Here is a 20,667-nt window from a genome sequence, read left to right on the forward strand (position 1 = left end):
CGTGGCCGGTGAAACTGGCGAGGAAGGCAGGCTCCTGGCAGAGCGGGAGTGATTTTGTTCGGTGGGTTGGTGTCTGTGGCCCACATTTATTGGGTATCAGAATCACTTGGTGTGGGGGTGATTCTGATGCCGATAAATAAATACATCCCCACCTAAGAAATGTTGAAGGCCTGACTATTACGGCAATGGGGACCGGAAAGAGGGACTAGAGATTATCTGTGTGTGTCAGTGTCCCAGTGTGCCTTAAGCTCCCGATCTCTTGCCTCAGTATCCAGAGTCCTGAGGTGACAGGTCTGCGTCACCATGTCCCCCAAGAGAGCAGAGACCCGCCTTCCTTCCTTCCCTTTTTTTCCTCCTCGACAGTCTTGATCTGTAGCCCAGCGAACCTCCAACTGCTGATCTCCCTGCCTCAGCCTGCCCAGGACTAGGATCGCGGGCATGAGCTACCACACCTAGCAAGGGCAGGGAGAGTCTAAAAAGAGGTCACAACCGGTAAGCCCATACTGAATTTATCCAGCAGATACATTTAATTTGGCCCTTACTTTGTTTTAAAAAATCATTCTTTCCCATAAAAGTTCAGATTTCCAGATGCTCTTGAAAAATCAGAATCTTGGGCAACACTGTCCTTGAACTTCCTCTTTTGGTTCAGGCCCCGTGCCTAACTTCTTTTAAAAAGGTATATGGCTGGGCATGATTGGACCAGAGAGGCAGAGGCAGGTGGGTCCCCGTGAGTTAGAGGCCAACCAAGGATACACAGAGAGACTCTATCTGAAAACGGGGTAGGGGGCGAAATATGGCTGGGTGAGGAGGCACGTGCTTCTATGAGCCTGGCATCTCTGAGGAGGTGACAGAATATCAAGGGCAGTTTCAGCTATACAGCAAGTTTCAGGCCATCCTGGGCACTGTGAGGCAGAGTCTCCGACAACAAAATGGAAAAACCTCCAGAAAGCATGAATGAATAATAGAGCACTCGCTCTCCAGTTTACCGTTTCCCCACTGGTCCACGTATCTCATGTAGGTCTTCTTTGTTCATTTGTCCTTTCCATCCCTGCTTTAAGACGGACAGAACATGGTAACTGAGCGGGTAGCTGGGGGTGGTATTGGGGGGAGGGTAGGGACAGATAAAAGGTAAGGAGGAGCCAGGGATGATTCAGGATCTGGTAGGTAGGTGGACGGTGGAGGGAGGTAGCTGTTGTGTGAGGCAGGGCTTTGTGAAGCACTGTATTGTAATGCTTTAAAATTCTTTCTTAAAATGCCTTTGTTACTATTTTTGTGTGGAATGGGGTCTCTTGTAGACCAATGTGGTTTCAAAGTCTAATGGAGCTGAGGATGCCCTGGAACACCTGGTCTTCCTCCCTGTCCCTCCCAAGTGCTGTGATGACAGGTTCCATGACTTTATAGTAAACTAAGGTAGGGCATACTTTGTTGGATGGTGACACATAAATAAGTATAGTGTAACACAAATTGCTGAACAGTCTTATTAATAGACAACCCGGAGCCAGATATTGGGGTGAACGCTGAAATGTCAGAGAAGCAAAACAGCCAGCCACTAGCTTACCTCTATGAAATCCTCAGCCTCAAGAGAGTGAGTTCCTGTTTCCTCAAGCCTTATACACCTTTCTGTGTCCTGCCATATAACTTCCTGGGAGGATTAAAGGCATCTGTCACCACTGCCTGGTTCTGTTTCTCTCATGTAGCCCAGTGTGGCCAAGAGCTCACAGAAATCCAGATGGATCTCTGCCTCCTGAGTGATAGGATTAAAGATGTGAGCCACCACTGCCTGACCTCTATGTCTAATTTAGTGACTGGCTCTGTCCTCTGATCCCCAGGTAAGCTTTATTGGGGTGCACAATATATCACCACAGTATAGTTTGTGGATTTAGAATTAAAACAAAACAAATTGTTCTAAAGAACTCGCAAGCTGGGCATCGTAGCACATGCCTATAATCTCAGCACTCCGAGGCTGAAACAGGCAGAATACCAAGAATTTGAGGCCAGCCCAGGCTACATAGCAAGACCTTGTCTCAAAAGATCAAAAGGAAACAAAGCACCAACTATCGTTTGTGAACGAGCTGTCCTCTGTTAGAAACAGTTTCTGTAATTTCAAAGACTAGCATGCTTCCCGGGTCTCAGTAGAAATAGTATGAGGAATTACTGATTTTTGATTGTATTTCGACTGCACACTGCCTGTGGTGTTATCTCACATGTAAATACAGCAATGCCTAGATGTCAAATGTTACTCAGGAACAACCCATCATCAGTGGCACCTCAGTTGCCTTGATGAGATCATTCCTAGCACGTATATTAATAAGCCTTGGAAATACTCTAGGGATTTTAGGAAAAGGTAGGCAGTTGCCAGGTGTGATGAGGCATACATGTACTTCCAGCACTGAGGAGGTTGAGGCTGGAATTCAGAGCCACCCGGGCAACAAAGCAAGACCATATCTCAAATTCACTCCTTCCTTTTCCTCCTTCCTCTATCTCTCCTTCCTTCTTTCCCTTTCTAAGTCTCCTGAAGAATCATATCCTGAAGGACAAAAGGCGAGTGGATGGGGGAGTTCTGCCTGGTTCAGGGAGAGGCTCAGTAGTCCAGGGAGAAGGTCACTCCCCTGCAGGTGCTGTGGAGGAAATACCCGAGGCCCCTCCTTCCACTTACAGTGCAGTGGATTGAGATCTGACACCAGACAGTTGGATCTAGAGTTTGTGTTCTTCATGCTGCCTCTTCAACCTAGGAGTGGAGTGTAAGCTATTCCTTGTTGGTACAAGCTATATAAGGTTGGAATACTAGCCTGTAGTAATAAGCATAATCAGATACGTGTCTAATGGTTTGCAGATGAGAAAATGTGCAACGGAAACCCAAGTGCCATAGGTGGGCTTATCGTGCATTTAGTTGACTCCTTATGTCCTGTAGTCCAGGACATTCAGTGGATACCTCAGCCCTGAGGCAACACAGAACTTTGTCATGGAATTTTGCTACAGAGCCATGCAAACCTATGGTAAAGTTTAATTTGTAACTTAGGCACAGCAAGAGGTTAATAACAGTAACAGTATACTCTAATAAAAATTCCATTAACATGGTTTCTCTTGATCTCTGTCAAAACACTCACTCTAGATCACGCTTCTTGTGCTCCTGTGACATACAGTGCCTAGTGGTGAGCTGAGTGAATGAGTGACCAGCATTGGGAATATGATTTTGAACATAATGTGATCCCACAATAATCGATCTCTAAACTTTGGTCCCTACCGAATGACTAATGGGTGGCAGTCTGTATGGCATGGATGTGCTGAATGAAGGGACAGTCCATATCCCCACCTCATGGGGCAGGAAGAGGATTTCTTCGACACTCTGAACAGCATTAAAATTTAAAACTTATGAATTGTTTATTTCTGGAGTTTTGCATTTAATATTTCCTGTGGTTGACTGAAGATGTAGAAAGTGAAACTGTGGATAAAGAGGGACATTTCACTCACAGCTCTAAGAATGAGAATGATTTTTATTAAATAGTAGGGGTCTAATATTTCAGTAAGAAGTACACATTCTATTGTGTGGTCTTTAACAGGCATTCCGAACTCTCTAGCTTTTCTCTTCTGTGAAATTTGATAGTTCTTACTTCACAGAACCATTTTCAAAGTTGAATGAGTTAATATTTGCCAAGGGCCTGGTATAGAGTGTTAAGTGTATGAAAACTGAAACCTGCCATTCACGTTTCCCTGCTTGTAACATTAAGTGGCATATAACATACAAACACATCCCACTAATCTCACCCTGAGGTTATACCAAGTAATATTTATGTACTACCATGCATAGCTTTCTTACGTGGGTGCTGGGAATCTAACTCAGGGCCTTGTGTGCTTTATAAACTCAAGTATCTTCCCAGCTCCAGGACAGACATATTGAAGCATGAGGATCTCGGTTAAGAGCCCAGCTTGGGGTACATGCTACCTTTCCTCAAAAACCCAGGGTCCCAAGTCCCAAGCTACAAACAAACCTTGTTGTTTTTTTTGTCAACTTGACCCAAAACTAGAGTCATCTAGGAAGAGGGAGCCTCACTTGGGGAAATGGCTCCATCTCATTGGCCTGTAGGCAAAAATCTCTGGGACAGTTTCTTGATTAATGATGGATATGGAAGGGCCCAGCCTATCTCCCAAGTGCTGGAATTATAGGGATGTGTCAAAGCATCCTCTGGTTTGGTAGTCTTTCTCAGATTTCTTCCTGTTTTTCTATACATAACACAACAGGCAGAATAAGTATTTTTCCTCAAATACAACTCTCCTATGTAAGAATCTGCAGGGACCTTATGCATTTATTATCATATGCTTGATAGCCAGATCCTCAACAATTATTTCCGTTCCCTTACTGAGGTGGACCTGCTTGTCGTCACTGCTTGCCCATCTCTCTCCTGGCTGTAATTCTCCAGTCTGCTCTGACTTGTTAGCAGATATAAATGGCAATGCTCACTGAAATGAGACCTCAATACTCTTTGAGTCATGTTGTCTGTGGGTGTAGTTCTTAGAGCCTCATAGTCATGAAGACACTGTAAGAAACTTAGTTTCTATTCAGGGTTCATACCCCTCCCCCAAATGCATTTGAAGTTTAGACTTAATGTTTTTGCATGTTTGTTGTGGCACAGTGCTTTCTTGCACTTGGCAGGCTTTAAATGGATATTTGATGTTTATTAAAACTGTGTTTGCCTTTTGCTTGCAATGTGATGTTTGGCATCACCCCCAGGAGGTGTCTGTGTGGCCACTAAGCTCTTACTAATAGTTTTTCCTTCAGTGAGGAGTCAAGTCTGTGCTTAGTTTCCCTTCAAAAAGGTTTGTTAAAAAGGCAGATTCTGGTGCACACCTTTAACACCCCCCCCAATTCCGCCCTCCCACACTTTAGGGGCAGAGGCAGGTGGATCTCTTGAGTTCAAGGCCAGCCTGGTCTACAGAGTTCCAGACAGCCATGGATACACAGGAATCCTTTCTCCAAAACAAGTAAACAGACAAACAAACAAATAAAAAGGGCAGATTGCGTGGTCCCACTCTTGGGGGCCTTGATGCTGTGGATCTGGTTAGGGCCAATAATTTGTGTTCAGTTTGAGACCCACACTTCGAGAACTACCCTGCATCAAAGAAATATTAATTGTATCACAAGAAAAGGATGTGAAGGAGACGTTATCTTACTGTAATATGCATATATTAGCTCTCAAACATCAAGTAGCTGTGGTTTTTCTTTTTCTTTTTTTCTTTGTAGTACTGAAGGTCAAATCCAGAGATCTGTCCACACTAGGCAAGTCCTCTGCTGCTGAGCTGTACCCCTAAGTCTTTTTTTTTTTTTTTTTTTTTTTTTTTTTGAGATAGAGTCTTGCTGTGTAGCCCAGGCTGGCCTTTTACTAGAGATGTGTCTTCCTCTTCTTTCCTCCCGAGTACTGAGAATGTGCAACCAGGCTTCAGCATGTCTGTTCTCAGGCTGGGAAGAGAGTTGATAAAGTGCGTGAAGACCTGAGTTAGGAGCCCTAGTTCTCATATAAGAAGGCTAGGCATGGTGGCACATGCTTGTAAACCCAGTATTGAAGAGGCAGAGATAGATGGGTCCCTGGGGCTCACTGGCTAGCCATCTTGGCCTCGTCAGTGAGCCAGGTTCCTGTAAGAGAACACCACTCTCTCTCAAAACAAAAAGGTGGGTGGCTTCTGAGACAGAGTGCCAGAGGGTGACCTCTGGCCGTCACATTTATAGTACATCTTAGGAAAGAGGGACATCCGTCATCCTTGCTGTGCCCCGTTGGTTAGAAGCAAGCCACAGGTTCTACCTACCCTCCGGGAAGAGAATGAGCCATCGAGGAGATGCAAGGGAGCGAGCGACTCACTGGAATCACCGTGAGAGGCATGTACCACACACTGGGAGAGAAAATCTCTGGGAGAGCTTGTAATTATACTGTAATGAATCTAAGACAGTGCTTCTTAACCCTTTAATACAGTTCCTCATGTGGTGACCCCCAACCCTAAAATTGCCACTTCCTAACTGTGATTTTTCTACTGCTATGAATTGTAATGTAAGTATCTGATATGCAGGATGTCTGATATGCGACCCTAGTGGAAGGGTCGTCCGCTCCAAAGGGGTTGTAACTACAGGTTGAGAACCACTGGTCTAGGAGTTTATGGTTGTGTCAAGACGGCATCGTCTGCCTTACAGCAACGCAATCAGTTTCACTGGAGTGTTGTAAGATGACTTCATCTTACTGGACTCAGGATGTATACCTTAGACCTTCCCATTTATTACCTGTGCTGGTCGGATTTTATAGCCCCTTTATCTGTAAGATGGGGACAGGTAGTCGTTACCTTAGTCTCTTTTCCTGTTGCTAGGATAAAACACTCTTGACCAAAGCAACTTAAAAGACAAAGGATTGATTTTCCCTCCCAGCTGATGACAGGGAGGCCAAGGCAGCTGGGGTTGGCAGCAGCTGCCCACATCAGATCCACGGCCAGGAGAAGAGGGGTGGATGCTGCTGCTCAGCTGCTGCTCTCCATTCCACCGTCCAGGGACCCCTGCCCAGGGGGGCAGGGATGGTGGGTCCCACCTTAGTTAACATAATCCCACACATGCTCAGAGGCCCATCTCCCAGGTGATTCTACAGTCTGTCAAATGGCAATTAATACTCTCATATAGACTTTATAATATTAAGTGAGGGAGCTGATAAAATTGTCCTTTGAACACAAAACATAAGACAAGTACAGTATGGTACTGTTAACAGGGGACCGGTTAGGGCAGCTTCCCGTGATGATGTGGAGGGGGCTGGAAAGATGGCTCAGTGGTTAAGGGCGGAGGACCCAGGTTCAGTTCCCAGCACCCACTTGGTTGGCTCCTAACCACATGTAACTCCAGTTCCAGGGGGTCCCATGCCCTCGTCCGCCTCTGCCGGTACCATGTGGTATACACACACACACACACACACACACACACCCCGGAGCACCTACACCTGACCTGGGTGTTGGGACCCAGACTCTTGTCCTCTGCAAGAGCAGTACATACTCTTAACCACTGGTCATCTCTCTAGCTCATGGCTTCTCTTTTAAGCCTCATACATGTCGTGGACCCTGTAGAAACATACTCTTTCAGGTCTAGCTTCTCTTGCTTGATACTGTGTTGTGTACATTGACTACCTTCTCACCTTCAGGGGCACAGTTGGTCTGACCACTCTGACTAGGTAATGGGGGATAGGTCACATCTTCTTTGGTTTCCCAGAGATGCCATAGGAGTTGTTATGCAGTAGGTGGCCTTAACATAAATTTGTTTTCTCACAGTTCTAGAGGCTAGAAAACCAAGGTCCTGGCAGGGCCACACCCTCTCTTAAAAATGCTAGGGGAAAATCCCTCTGCCTCAGCCTCCGGTGGCTCTTGGTATTTTTGGTGTGTGGCAGCCTTTCCAGGCTCGGCTCTTCTCCCCATAGTGCCTCCCTTCTGTCGGCCTGCCTGCCTGCTCCCTCCCACAGCACAGTTTACGTCATTCATAGCTTGTCTCATCTTGCCTCGTGATGTGTACCGTGCTCTCCCTTCCGACCTAGCTCACGTTAGACTGCAGACTCAATGAGCTCACCAGACACTGGTTTTCTTCACTATTCTCCCGCCAGTGATGTAGCACAGCCTCTGTCAGGGAGCACAGGTATTCGTAAATATTGTAGCCTACGGATGGGGGAAGAGTGCATTCATTATGCTTTGTTTCCCGACTCCAGTTGGAATATTAAAACAGCTTTTGGTTTAGGCTATTTGGGCAAACATTGCTTCGAGTAACTGTGGATTTCACCCCGACTATGAAAGTCTCTTACATAATTGCTTTAGATGACATTACAGAGTTCTGTATCCAAATAAAAATGATGAGATCTAATGCAATAGCCATCCCGAGGGAGTGGCCTAGAAGTTTTACCTCAATTGGCATTTTTATAAGACCTAAGGGATGGTGTTATTAGCATGACTAGAACTACATGCTGAGAGTTTGGGAGGCACCCTTACCTTTCTAGGGCAATTTCATTAGATGTTAAAAATAAAGCTCTCTGGGAAGTGTAGCAAATGAGTTGAGTCTAGCAAGATAAAGTGTCAGTGGCCAGTGTAGTCTTAGGCTTTGCCTGTGGCGGCTAGCCTCATGCTAGTCTAGAGCAGGGTGGCCCCGTGGCCTGTGTGGGGCAGTCCTGAGGGGCCAGGTGACTGAAGGTATCTGAAGCCTGGGTGTAGATTGTTGCCAGAGGACATAAGCTGTCTGAGGAGCCTTCTGGTCCTGTTTCCTTCCCACTCAGCATCACTTGAGTTGCCTTTTGCCCTTGGTCAACCACTGAGGAGCCACAAAAGGCATACGTGTGGGAACAGATGAGGGCAAGTTGCTGTGGTAGGGAAGGCTATCGCCAGGTGCCGAGAGGCCTGCTAGTTAGGCCTCCTCTGCTTAACTTGGTCGAGCAGATTGAAACACAGGGTTGAGATACTGGGGTGGAGGATTTTTTAGTGTATGGAAAAGTTGCTTAGCATCAGACTGTCTTCTTTTGGGAAGGGTGAGGGTTTTGGTCCTTGGTAACCGGAAGTACTTAAAGAGCCAGGTCATTCAGACTGCTCAGTTGTGGATCACACATGCCCTGTAGACTGTGAAGCCAAAGCAAGCCATGCTAGACGTTCCCTGGATGAGTTGCTGGGGCCACATTCTCTGGGGCGAACCAGAACATCGCAGTACAAAGTCAAAGTGTACCCAACAAACACAAGCCAACACCCTGTCGGGTCAGTTAGCACCTTTAGTCTGTACTGGCTTTCCCCGCATAGTGAAGCTGTCATGGTCACCCTTACTCCCTGTGACTCACGGGACGGTGAAGATTGGGTTACGTGGTGTGTGGCCTTCGGAAAGCATGGCTCTAGGTGGAGAGCTGAGTGTCGGTGAGGGCTGTCGTTTCCTGAAGCGCACACTGATCTCCTTGCTCTAGTATACTTGAGCTCACTGACTGCTATTGAATGTCAAATTAGGATCCTAGAGGGTAAAATGGCCCTTTTGTATTTACTTTATATTATTCTTAACTTATTCTGGGCTTCTGGAGTAGAGGTTTAAAGTGTCAGACATAAAAAGAGATTTTTTTTTCACGCTGAAATGCCATCTATTAAAGATTTTCTTTTGAGATGGCGGTGGTGGCGCATGCCTTAATCCCAGCACTCTGGTGGCAGAGGCAGGCAGATCTCTGAGTTCGAGGCCAGCCTGGTCTATAGACCGAGTTCCAGGACAGCCAGGGCTACACAGAGAAACCCTGTCTCAAAATAACAACAACAACAAACAAAACAAAACAAAACCTTTTTTATTTAATTCAAAATTATGGAGAGTTGATGAACGAGGCTCTTTGAATAAATGGAGTTTCGGACATGGCGCTCATTAGATGCTCACGTTGTGCCTTAAACTGTTTCCTCCTCACTTGAACTTCTTCCAGCTCTGGTTTGCAGCAGATGGGCTAGAAATGGGTGTTTTTCCAGTTTTTCTGGCCCCCGGCTCCATGCCATGGTCTGGGTACACTGTGTTAAGTGGAGGCCAGGGCACTCCCACTGAGTCATCTCTGCTGTAGACTACGTTCAGGCACCTAGGTCTGGAGGGCCAGGTGTGCTGCCAGTGCAGGTGCCTCCTTTCTGTGGAGCTCCCATGTGGTGACATCTGATGCACTGTGTGTGTCTGTGTGTGTGTGCATGTGCTTGTGTGGAGGTGGGAGGACAACTTCCGGGAGTGGTTCCCTCCTTCCACCATGTGGTCCCTTGGATGAGCTTGGGTTGTCAGTCTTGGCTGCAAATGCCTTTTCCTGCGGAGCCATCTTGTTGGCATTTTGGGGTTCTTTTGATACATGGTTATCACTATGTAGCCCAGGCTGACCTGGAACTCATCATCCTGCTTCAGTGTCAGTGATGGGATCAAAGCTTGCATCACTCTATCTGGCTCTTTCTAGTTTTATATCTCTTCTCCCCTCTGCCTAGAAGAGGCCATCCTGCATTGTGTGTGTGTGTGTGTGTGTGTGTGTGTGTGTGTGTAAATTATTAGCATAACTTGTACATATTTACATATAATTATCTGCTAAAATTTTTTGCCATTCTCCCTTCCCCCATTTCTTACTAAATATTTCAGTTGTAATTGGGGTATAATATAACTCACCTACCGTACAACTCTAACTTTTGTGTTCGTTCATTCATTTATACAATCTGCTTTTCTACTGGGAAAAGTTTGTCACCCCTTGGGTGCCCAGCACCTGTAGTAATAATAGCAAAGTCTAACATTGCACTCACTATGTGTCACATACCACATCCTGTGATTGCCCACTGAGAGAAGGGCTGTCACATTCAGTGCACAGGTGAGTGGGACAGAAAGGTCACTCAGAGTTGTCCAGTAAGAGTCTTAATGGTGTGTGTGAGGGGGAACAGATAGACCCCTGTAGATTAAGAGGGATATAGGAGATTGAGAAAGTGCCTGGTCTGTGTTTAATGTATACAATATGCATATTACGTATCCTGTATAATAACTGTAACAACTGAAAACGTGTACACATATATTTCCTTTTCTTTTCTCCCTTTCTTTTCTTTTCTTTTCTTTTCTTTTCTTTTCTTTTCTTTTCTTCTCTTCTCTTTTCTCCCCTCTCCTCCCCTCCCCTCCCCTTATCCCCTCTCCTCCCTTCCCCTCCCCTTATCCCCTCCCTCCCCTCCCCTCCCCTCCCCTCCCCTCCCCTCCCCTCCCCTCCCCTCCCCTCCCCTCCCCTCCTCCTCCCCTCCCCTCCCCTCCCCTCCCCTCCCCTCCCCTCCCCTCCCCTCCCCTCCCCTCCCCTCCTCTCCTCTCTCTCAGTGCCAGTGCCTAAACTCAGTGCTTTATCACTCAGCTCTATCTCTGCTCAGTGATGTGACTGTCTTTACTGAAACACCGTAACATTATAAAGTTGATTGAGAGGCAAGGATGAGTTACTGATGATCCTGGCAGTTTGCACTTGGTGTATGTGAATGAAACAGCCACATTAGGATTAAGTCCATGCTTTGGGCTGGCCTGTGTACTTCCTCTGTGACCCTTCCCTCTTGTCATAAAATAATACCTGACCACTTAACATTTTGTCCTATTAGATGGCTACTCTAGTGTTGTTGTCCAGAGGGCATAGGATACCAATAGATGTGCTCTCCAGGACTGTTTTGCACCATTGTTTTCCTTTAATAAATACTACTATATGTTTTAGTAATAAGGGTTAACTCTGAAATGTTTCATTTCTTAACAGTACAGTGCTCTGGATACCAACCCGCTCTCTCTGTATGTCATGCATCCATTTTGGAACGCTATAGTGAAGGTAAGATTATTAATGGCGTGCTTTTTTGTTTGAACAAGTTGTGAGTGTTTTAACCCATCTCACAGAGTCTTATCGCTGCCACCCTCAGTTTATTCTTTGCAGTTCTAGTTATTAGGTGGTCCACACAGAACTGTATCCTCAGCCTTCTTTTTACTTTCGGAAAATTTTGCTTTTAAATTTATTTATTAAATGTGAGTGTTTTGCCTACATGCATTTCTGTACCATGTGCATGCCTCCTGCCCTTGCAGGTAAGAAGAGGGCATCAGATGCCCTGGACCTGGAGTTAGAGATGGTTGTGAGCCACCATGTGGGTCCTGGGAATTGAACTCAGGTCCTCTGGAAGAACAAGTGCTCTTAACCACTAAGCCAACTCTCCAGCCCCTTTTTGCTTTTAAAACAGGGACTTGCTGAGTTGATTTGGACTTGGAATCCTCCTGCCTCACTGTCCTGAGTAGCTGAGATTACAGACTGTGCTTGCAGGCCCAGCCAACAGTGTTCTTAGTAAGCTGTAACAGAGGTACCACCCTCTCACCCCTTTTGGGGTATCTCCCTGTTGAAATCTAAATAACTACACTGTAATTGATCATCTTTATAAAAGGGCTTTGAAACCTTCTAAAATTAGCTGAATGCTATCATTATAGAAGTTTGTGCATTAAAGAATCATTTAAAGATAGGGGACAGGAGAAGAAAGAAATGTTCATCTACCAGCTGGAGTTATTGTTTTTATTTTAATATACCTAACACCTGCATATGATATTTCAAACTGATAGTGTTTTATGACCTAATTTTGTATGTTGTGATGTTTATTGAACAGAGCTTTCTTTACTTATTTTACAACTATTTTGAAAAAAACAACAACAGGTATTTCCTACTTGGCTGGCTCCCAACCTTATAACCTTCTCTGGCTTTCTGCTGGTTGTATTCAATTTCCTACTTCTGACATACTTCGATCCTGACTTTTATGCTTCAGGTAAGAATTTTATTATCTTAATACATAATTTTAAATGTTTTGAGTAGCAAAAATAAGGTGTGGTTAGTTAATTTCTGAATCTAAGATGCTTATGTTTCTGAAAGTTTTGGGTGTTAAAATGTTATATTAAGATGCTGGAATTGTATATAAAACTAAGTTGTTTTTATATTATGTATATTCCGTTAAATTTTAGAAATATAGTAGTGCTAGGCAGTGGTGGTGCACACCTATACTCCCAGCACTTGGGAGGCAGAGGCAAGTGGATCTCTATGAGTTCAAGGCCAGCCTGATCTTCAGAGTGAGTTCCAGGTTAGCTACACAGTGGAATACTGTCTTGAAAAACAAAACAAAACAAACAAACAAACAAAAAAGGAAAGAAAGAAAAGAAATACAGTAGCATCCTACCTATTACGTTTAGATATACAGTCTAAAAAGCAGCGAGGCCCTGGCAAATAATGAATAATTAGAAGCTGGGTGTCATGGTGCATGCTTATAATCCCAGCACTTTGTATGTGGGGGGGCAAGAGAGTCAGGATTTCGGGGTGAGCTTTAGCATATAGCATAAGTTCACAGACATTACAAAAAAAAAAAAGATTTACATGTAGACAGAACTTTAGGGTTGTCAAACTGTCTAAGAATCAGTACTAAGTAGGGCCCACCAAGCCTACAATGCCAGGGATGACCCTCTCCTATCTCCAGTCATGGAAGAAAAATCACCTCTCTTCTTCAGGGAAAATGGTGTCGCCTTCCATCTGTTCATTTCTTTTCTTTACACAACTCCTGGTTTCCTCTGAAAATGGTCCTTAGTTGGGCCTTACTAGGTTTTTTGTTGTGTCTTTTTTTGTGTGTAATAGGGATTAAACTCAGGGCCTTACACATGCTAGGCATGTACTATACCACTAAGCTTTAAATCCAGCTGAATTTTTCAAGTTTTATTTTGAGGCAGGGTCTTACTAAGTTGCCCAGGCTGGCTTCCAACTTTCCATCCCTCTGCCTGAGCCTCTTGAGTAGCTGGAACTACAGGCCTGAGTCTTACTAACCTGGGACCTGCTAACTTTCACTATTAGTTCTGCATCAGAATGTGTTGTGAAGTAACTTAACCTCTCATTAACAAGTAGCCCCATTTCTCACTGGCGGCAGGTGGGGTGGGGAGAGCTATTGTAGTTAGACTATTAAAATCTTGGTTGCTTCCCTTTACAGCACCAGGTCACAAGCATGTACCTGACTGGGTTTGGATTGTCGTGGGCATCCTCAACTTTGTAGCCTACACTCTAGGTAAGAAACTGGCAAATGCTCATTTATTCGTGGCTGGCATATCAGCAAGACTACACTCATTAAATTATCATTTTATTCTATGCTTTACTCATTTTAACTAGGGTCTGTTAATGTCTTGTTCATTTATATTTTTGAATCTGTGAAAAGCAGCGTCACTGCTAGGGATTCAGAATAAAATAGGAATTGGCAGGCGACTGCTTGCAGGCCAAATCTGGACAGCTTCTATTTTTGGAAGTAAGTAAGGTTTTGGTTGCTGTTTTTTGTTGTGTGGTTTATTTTTGTTGTTCAGGAAATTTTCCAGAGCTCTTTAGTAATTTCCTGCATACACATCATATGTCTAGGTTGTATCAACCCCCTCCTCAACTTTCTCGGAGCCCCCTCCGCATCCCCTTCCCAACCTCATGTCCTCTTCGCTTCTTTACCCACTGAGCCCGGTTAGTGCTGCCATATGTCATGGGTGGAGTGAGCGCCATCGGGGCAGCCTACCAAGGACCACACCCCTGACGAGAGTGGCCTCCCTTGGCACGGCTTTGCTGGAGCACAGCGGTCGGTGTGCCTTTCCGTATGTGCTCTCGGTGGCTGCCTTCCTGCAGTAAAGGTGTATTGAGGAGTTGCAGCCGAGTCTCACCGTGGGGTACGACCATGAAGCCGACAGTACCCACTATTGGGCCTTTACCACAGATTTACCAGCTCCTGGAGTAAGACACTATTTGGGCCTTAAGTTTGGCAAGGAATCCTGACATGGATATTAAGACTGAGTTTATTCTTGTTTACTGTTACATCCCAAGTTTCTAGAACATCGCCTGGCACACAGTATCAGTTCAATATTTGGTTTCAAATACATGTAAAATAGCAGACCTGAAGTTCAAGTTGTTTGAGTCTTTTCAAATACAAATAATTTGTTCTCGCAGAACCAACCAGTATAATGTGGCGCATCAGTGTTGATGTGGTTAGAGGTGAGAGCCGTAAAAGAGAAGATCAGTGAGGTCTCTAAGAGCCAGGGAACCTTAGCTAAAGGTTACATGCTTGAGTAGAGGCTTTATACACTTGTTAGAAAAGGTGAGCAGGGTTTGAAGTGCTGCTAATGGAGTTCGTTGCCAAGGGCTGCCTGAGGACTAGGGAAAGATGGGGTGACCTGTGAGCTCTTGCTATGCGCAGCATTTCATATGAGCCTGCTAAGGCTCCATGTTCCGGTTATTTCAGGTCCACAGTTCTGCAAAGAGCCTCACTCGACACAAGCAGCTTGTTGCAGAACTAGTCCTGAACTAACAGGAGGCAGTTTATCGTCTTTATTAAGTGTGACTGTGTGACTGTGCGAGAGCATCACAATTATTTGGCACCCTAGTAGTTTTGTTAGGGCTGAGCATGTCTTTCAGAATAATGGAATGTCTTATAAATCACCACCATCCTGAGCAAAAAATTACATTCTGAAACATATTCAGACCTAACGAAGAGAGCTGGAATGAAGTTGCTGGAAAAATGCACAAAATCTAATTAATATGTATTTTGTGTATTTGATGGTTTAACCATATGAGTTGCACAGAAATTAGAAAATCGTTAAGCCAGTGAATAAGAGAAAGATTTATTTTTTTATTTTTTTATTTTAAAGCTGTTTCAGCTACATAGGAGCAGAAAAGAATCCCAACCCCGTGTGCCCCGCCCCCGCCCCTCTTCATCTCCCCCTTCCCTCTCTGTGAGAACACTGCTGCTCTCCTGGTACCCAGGCTGGAAACTTGGGCAGCTGTCTTCCTGGGTCTCTTGTGCATCTCGTCTTTACGTAGTCTCTCAGTTTTGCTTGTTTGGTTTTCTCCGAGAGTGTCGCTTGTGGCTCAGCTCCAGTTGAGACCCTCCTTTCTCTGTCACCTGAGTGGAGATCTGCACCCCTGCACCCCAGTTTGGGTCCTTCTTTGTTACCGTTCCTCTGCCACCAGCTTTTCATTCCCGTGGTGCTCCCCCTCTAGCTAGGCTAACCGACTAGGGCCCCTGTTTCCAGCCTGTCAGTCACACTGTTTGAGCGAACCTAGCTAAAGCATGACTTTGTCTCGTGTCCTTCTAGTCATACGTCTTTTTATAGTTCCCTCTAGCCCCCAAAACGTTTGGAGTGGCTCAAGTCTCTTGTTAGAGGTTTTGTTCTGTTTTGTTTGTCTCTAGTAGAGGACCAAGTGTGGTGGTTTACTTTTTTTTCCGTTTTTGATGTATGAATGTTTTACCTGCATGTACGTATGTGCACCATGTGCATGTCAAGTGTCTGAGGAGGCCAGATGAAGGCATCAGATCTCCCAGAACTGGAGATAAGGGTGGTCGTGAGCTGCCATGTGGATGCTAGGAACCGCACCTGGGTCCTCTGCAAGAGCAGCAAATTCTAAGCCAGCTCTCCAGCCCTCCTTGAGCCTCCTGATGCTGCCTCCGCCTACTAGATTCTTCTTCTTCTTCTTTTTTTTTTTTTTTTTTCCCCCAGACAGGGTTTCTCTGTGTAGCTTTGGTGCCTGTCCTGGATCTTGCTCTGTAGACCAGGCTGGCCTCGAACTCACAGAGATCCGCCTGGCTCTGCCTCCCGAGTGCTGGGATTACAGTCGTGCGCCACCCCCGCCCGGCCCTACTGGCTTCTAATCAGACTCCACTGCTCCCGCACTTTCTGAGCAGGAGTTGTGTTCTCTGACATCTTCTGAAGCTGCACTGTGGTTTTCCAGCCCAGCCACGTTGCCGATAGCACTTCTCTCCTCTTGAAAGGGCATACTCCTGTATCTCTTACCTGCTGAAATCCAATTCAGTCCTCATGGCCCCACTCACATTTCAGCGTGTCCTAAAGGCCTCTTTGATGGTTTGTGACACACCATGCCTTTAGTGATTGTCTTCTGTCCCTTTCTCAGTTGTAAGCACTCCAAGGGCAAACTCAATTGTAAGAGTCTTCTCATTTTTACTTATTTATCTTAATTGTACATATCTGGGGTGTTTTGCTTGTGTACATGGCTGTATTCCATGTGTGTGTCTGGTGCCTGCCGAGGCCCGAAGAGGCTGTCAGATCCCCTGGAGCTAGAATTACAGATGGTTGTGAGTCACCACGTGGGTGTTGGGACTCAAACCCGAGTCCTCTGGGAGATGAACCAGTGTTCCTAACTGCTGAGCTGTCTCTTCTGCCCCTTCTTATCATTTTATAGCACCAAGTGCGATTTTATAGCATCGTGCGTGCGATGTACAGGTTCAGCCAGTTGAGTCATAGGGTTTTCTGACTGACTTCAAGTGAGGGAAGAGCAGAGCTGTGAAGAAAGACCCTTAGCTCACAGAGGATGAGAAGAGTGTGATGACTGAAGTCCTTTGATTCTTGGAGCAAGAAGTGGTTAGAGAACTGTAACGAGCAACCGTGGGAATGCTGTGAGAACTTGAGATTTGTGCCCTGTGTGGAGGAGTCTGGAGTCCAACTAGAATGCTTCCTTCTTAGATCTAAAATGACGCCATTCGCCGGGCGGTGGTGGCGCACGCCTTTAATCCCAGCACGTGGGAGGCAGAGGTGGGCGGATCTCTGTGGGTTCGAGGCCAGCCTGGACTACCAAGTGAGTTCCAGGAAAGGCGCAAAGCTACACAAAGAGAAACCCTGTCTCAAAAAACAAAAACAAAAAAAGACGCCATTTTTTTGGTGTAATATGATTACACTTGATGTAATATGATGTGAGCTTTTAGATTCTACCTTGAGAAATTGTAGGGCTGGAGGAGGAGAGATGGCTCCGTGGTAAGAGTGCTGTTGCTCTTCCAGGGAACCCGAGTCCTGTTCTCAGCTCCCAGAGCGGGTGGCTTACAGCTGCCTGTAATCCCAGCCCCTGGGGATTCAGTGCCCTCTTCTGGCCTTCGGCACCTTTTACACATCCGTGGCTCAGGTGTGTGCGCTCGAGTGCAAACAAACAAACAAATACATAATCTTTTAAGAAGGAGCTACCTTATTTCTGAGGTGTTTGGACTGCAGGAACTCTAGAGTAGACTCTGGAGGACTTCGGAGCAGCACGACATTCGATGGCTGGATTTGTGTCTTTCCAGCTGTTTCCTGAAGGTGATTTCTCCGCGCTGGCCAGCTGCTGACCTGTCTGTGCTCTGTGTTCTGTTGCAGATGGAGTGGACGGAAAACAAGCACGCAGAACCAATTCCAGCACCCCTTTAGGGGAGCTTTTTGACCATGGCCTGGACAGTTGGTCATGTGTTTACTTTGTTGTGACCGTGTACTCCATCTTCGGACGCGGACCGACTGGCGTCAGTGTTTTTGTCCTTTACCTCCTGCTCTGGGTAGTTCTGTTTTCTTTCATCCTGTCTCACTGGGAAAAGTATAACACAGGCATTCTTTTCCTGCCCTGGGGCTATGACATTAGCCAAGTGGTAAGTACACGGTCTGCCCTGAATGCTCTGCATGTTTTGAAGTGTTCACTGCCCTTCTCTCTGTTAGGCATTAGCGAGTTAGGACTGAGGTGTGGGGCTGGAGGGGTGGCTCGGGAGGGTTAGAAGCACTGGCTCGTTTTCAGAGGTCCCAGGTTCAATGCCAGCACCTACATGGCGGCTTACAACTGTCTGTAATTCCAGTTCTAGGGGCTCTGATGCCCTCTTTTGGCCTCCCTGGGCACCAGGCAGTCGTGGTATACAGACATACATGTAGGCAAATCACACATACAATTTAAATTTTTTTTTAAAAAAATAAAGATTAAAAAAAAAGGAGAGAGAATTGATGCTGTAACATTTTCTTTTTCTGGGATGGAGATGTAACACAGTGCTGGAGTACTTGCCTGACATGTAAAAGTCCATAGGTTCTGTTCATTGGATTCTTTTTTTTTTTTTTTTGGTTTTTGGTTTTTGAGACAGAGTTTCTCTGTGTAGCACTGGCTGTTCTGGAATTCACTCTGTAGACCAGACTGGCCTTGATCTCACAGAGATCCGTCTGCCTCTGCCTCCTGAAGGCTGGGACTAAAGACTGGGCCACCCCCACCCAGCACATCATTGGTTTCAAACATACAAAAGAAAAAGGTGACAGTGAGCCTTCAGTGGACTTAGTCCTTAGCTTTGGCAGTTACCCACACATGGCCTCTAGCATCATGAATGCTGTCCATGTTTTCCTAATTCTCTTACAGGAAATGTGGTTAAGTATTTTGTAGTGTATCTCTAAATGATAAAATCTTTAAAAATGTTATAATTACAATGCCATTATTTATGTTAAAACTTAATAATTTCTTAATGTTCTTAAATATGACTTAGTTAGACATGTTGATTTTTATTTTGTGTTCTGGAGAAAGTGCCCGTAGGACTGGATTGCTGGCCATTTGTCCTTGCCGACTCCCTGGAGCAGAGAGCTTTGTCTTGGCGCATAGACCTGTCTTAATTCTCTGCCTTGGGCTCTCGGCTTCTTGTGCTGCGGTTTCTCCGTCTGCCCTAAGAAGCCAATAGAGAAACCGGAAGCTGGGTCCACGTGTTTGCTGATGGAGTTGGTTAGGTGGGCAAATCGAGTCCTCCTCCGACTTCACCGGTTTGTGAGCCGCCTTTGAAGGGCTCCAGATGGTGACCACTTGCCTGCATTGCCTACATGGCGGCTATTTAATGGCAGTGTTGCGGGGGAAGAAGACTTACCGCAGAGCAGATTTAAGCCCTTTTTAGTCATCACTTTGATTAGACTTAATGATGCGTAACGCACTGCTGGCTTCCTCGTTGATCAACTGTTGACGCCGCCTTGTTCTGTCTGTGTTTCCTTCCAGACTATTTCTTTTGTCTACATAGTGACTGCTGTGGTGGGAGTTGAGGCCTGGTATGAACCTTTCCTGTTTAATTTCTTATATAGAGACCTATTCACTGCAATGATTATTGGTAAGGAGCTCCATGTCGAAGCCTGTTCTAACCACCACTTTGTTACCCACCCAGAGCAGTGTGTGACCGTAGCAAGTGATAACGCTCTTTCCTTGTTCTCCACGGCCCTACAGGGTTTCCCCCAGAATGTTAGAGGCAACAAGGGGGGTTGGTCGTTGAGCAGCAGGCTTTTCCTAATCGGACAGAAATGCCAAAGTAGATCAGCACACAAGCTTTGTAAAGTTGCTCCCCCGTGAGGTCTGGACTGTATTGGAGGACCTACATTTAGTGGATTTCAAGTGAAAATTGTTCATTTGAAAGAGTAGATGAAATGTGGAGACTTTTATGAAAAATGAAGCCTCTCTTCTCCTTGGGTACCTTGGTGCTGTGTCGATGATCACTGGGGGTTTGGGGTGTGGTTGCCACTGTTATGCCCTGTCTGTTACTCCCTGCGAAGGCAGCCCGCACGGTGAACAGAAGTCACCACACCTGCTCCCACCTGTACCATCCCTCCTTTCCCAGGGGCTCTTGTCCACCCCATCACTTCAGCCCCATCTTTTTTTCTTTCTGTTTCTTTGAGGCAGGATTTTATGTAACCAAGCCCTTGAATTCCTGATCCTCCTGCCTCCGCCTCCCAAGTGCTGGGATTAGAGATGTGTGTTCCCATGCCTGGCTTCAGTGTCCATTAAAGCACATGGTGAATGTTTAAAAATGCCTCAGACGGTAGATGTTTCTAAATTCTTTACATTTAACATTTAACTATAAAATGTAGCAAACCTCCATGGGACAAGTGGCTTGATTGAGAGTCACTAAATGGCGGGAGAGGAAAAGTGACTTTCTCAAGGTTTAAAAAAACTAAATGAGCCACTTTATACCGATAAACATTTGGTAGATGAAATAGTGTTTTCTAAATGTGTGGCCCAGACCACGGAAAGGTCTGTGCCTATCAGCAGTTTCTAAGCTTTACGTAGTTTCTATCCTTTACCGAGCTGGAATAGGTAGGGTTGTGTTTCGATAAAGCGACAGATCAATAGCCTGTGTGTGTGCCTTTTGTGTTCATAGATCGATCGTTAGTGTTTTTTCTAGGACCCCAGAAGTGGGGTCTAGGGGACCCTTGCCTTTTACTGCTTCCCAAACCCCTCGTGCTGGCCTGTACACGGTCCGCTGTCCTCGCGATAGCTCCCTGGGCTAAGCCCAAAGTGAATGCGAGCACATCGGGAAGCACACCGTGTCTGGTCCCTGTTGTAACGATGAGAGGGATCGCGTATTGTACGTCAGTCCTAACGGTGTTGACTCTTCAGC

The 20,667-nt window shown here is 45.7% G+C and overlaps 1 protein-coding gene across 1 annotated transcript in view; it reads left to right on the forward strand.

The window, feature by feature from the left end:
• The window catches only part of Selenoi (selenoprotein I), a 38,178-nt gene that overhangs the window by 3,640 nt on the left and 13,871 nt on the right, over positions 1-20,667 (forward strand). Inside the window, exons 2-6 of the mRNA XM_076559196.1 lie at positions 11,241-11,309; positions 12,171-12,279; positions 13,480-13,554; positions 17,654-17,916; positions 19,278-19,386. Of these exons, the coding sequence (XP_076415311.1) occupies positions 11,241-11,309; positions 12,171-12,279; positions 13,480-13,554; positions 17,654-17,916; positions 19,278-19,386 (625 nt within the window). The remainder of the gene's footprint in view (positions 1-11,240; positions 11,310-12,170; positions 12,280-13,479; positions 13,555-17,653; positions 17,917-19,277; positions 19,387-20,667) is intronic.

The sequence above is a fragment of the Peromyscus maniculatus genome, chromosome 22, assembly GCF_049852395.1.
Source record: "Peromyscus maniculatus bairdii isolate BWxNUB_F1_BW_parent chromosome 22, HU_Pman_BW_mat_3.1, whole genome shotgun sequence".
In the NCBI taxonomy this organism is placed as follows: domain Eukaryota; kingdom Metazoa; phylum Chordata; class Mammalia; order Rodentia; family Cricetidae; genus Peromyscus; species Peromyscus maniculatus.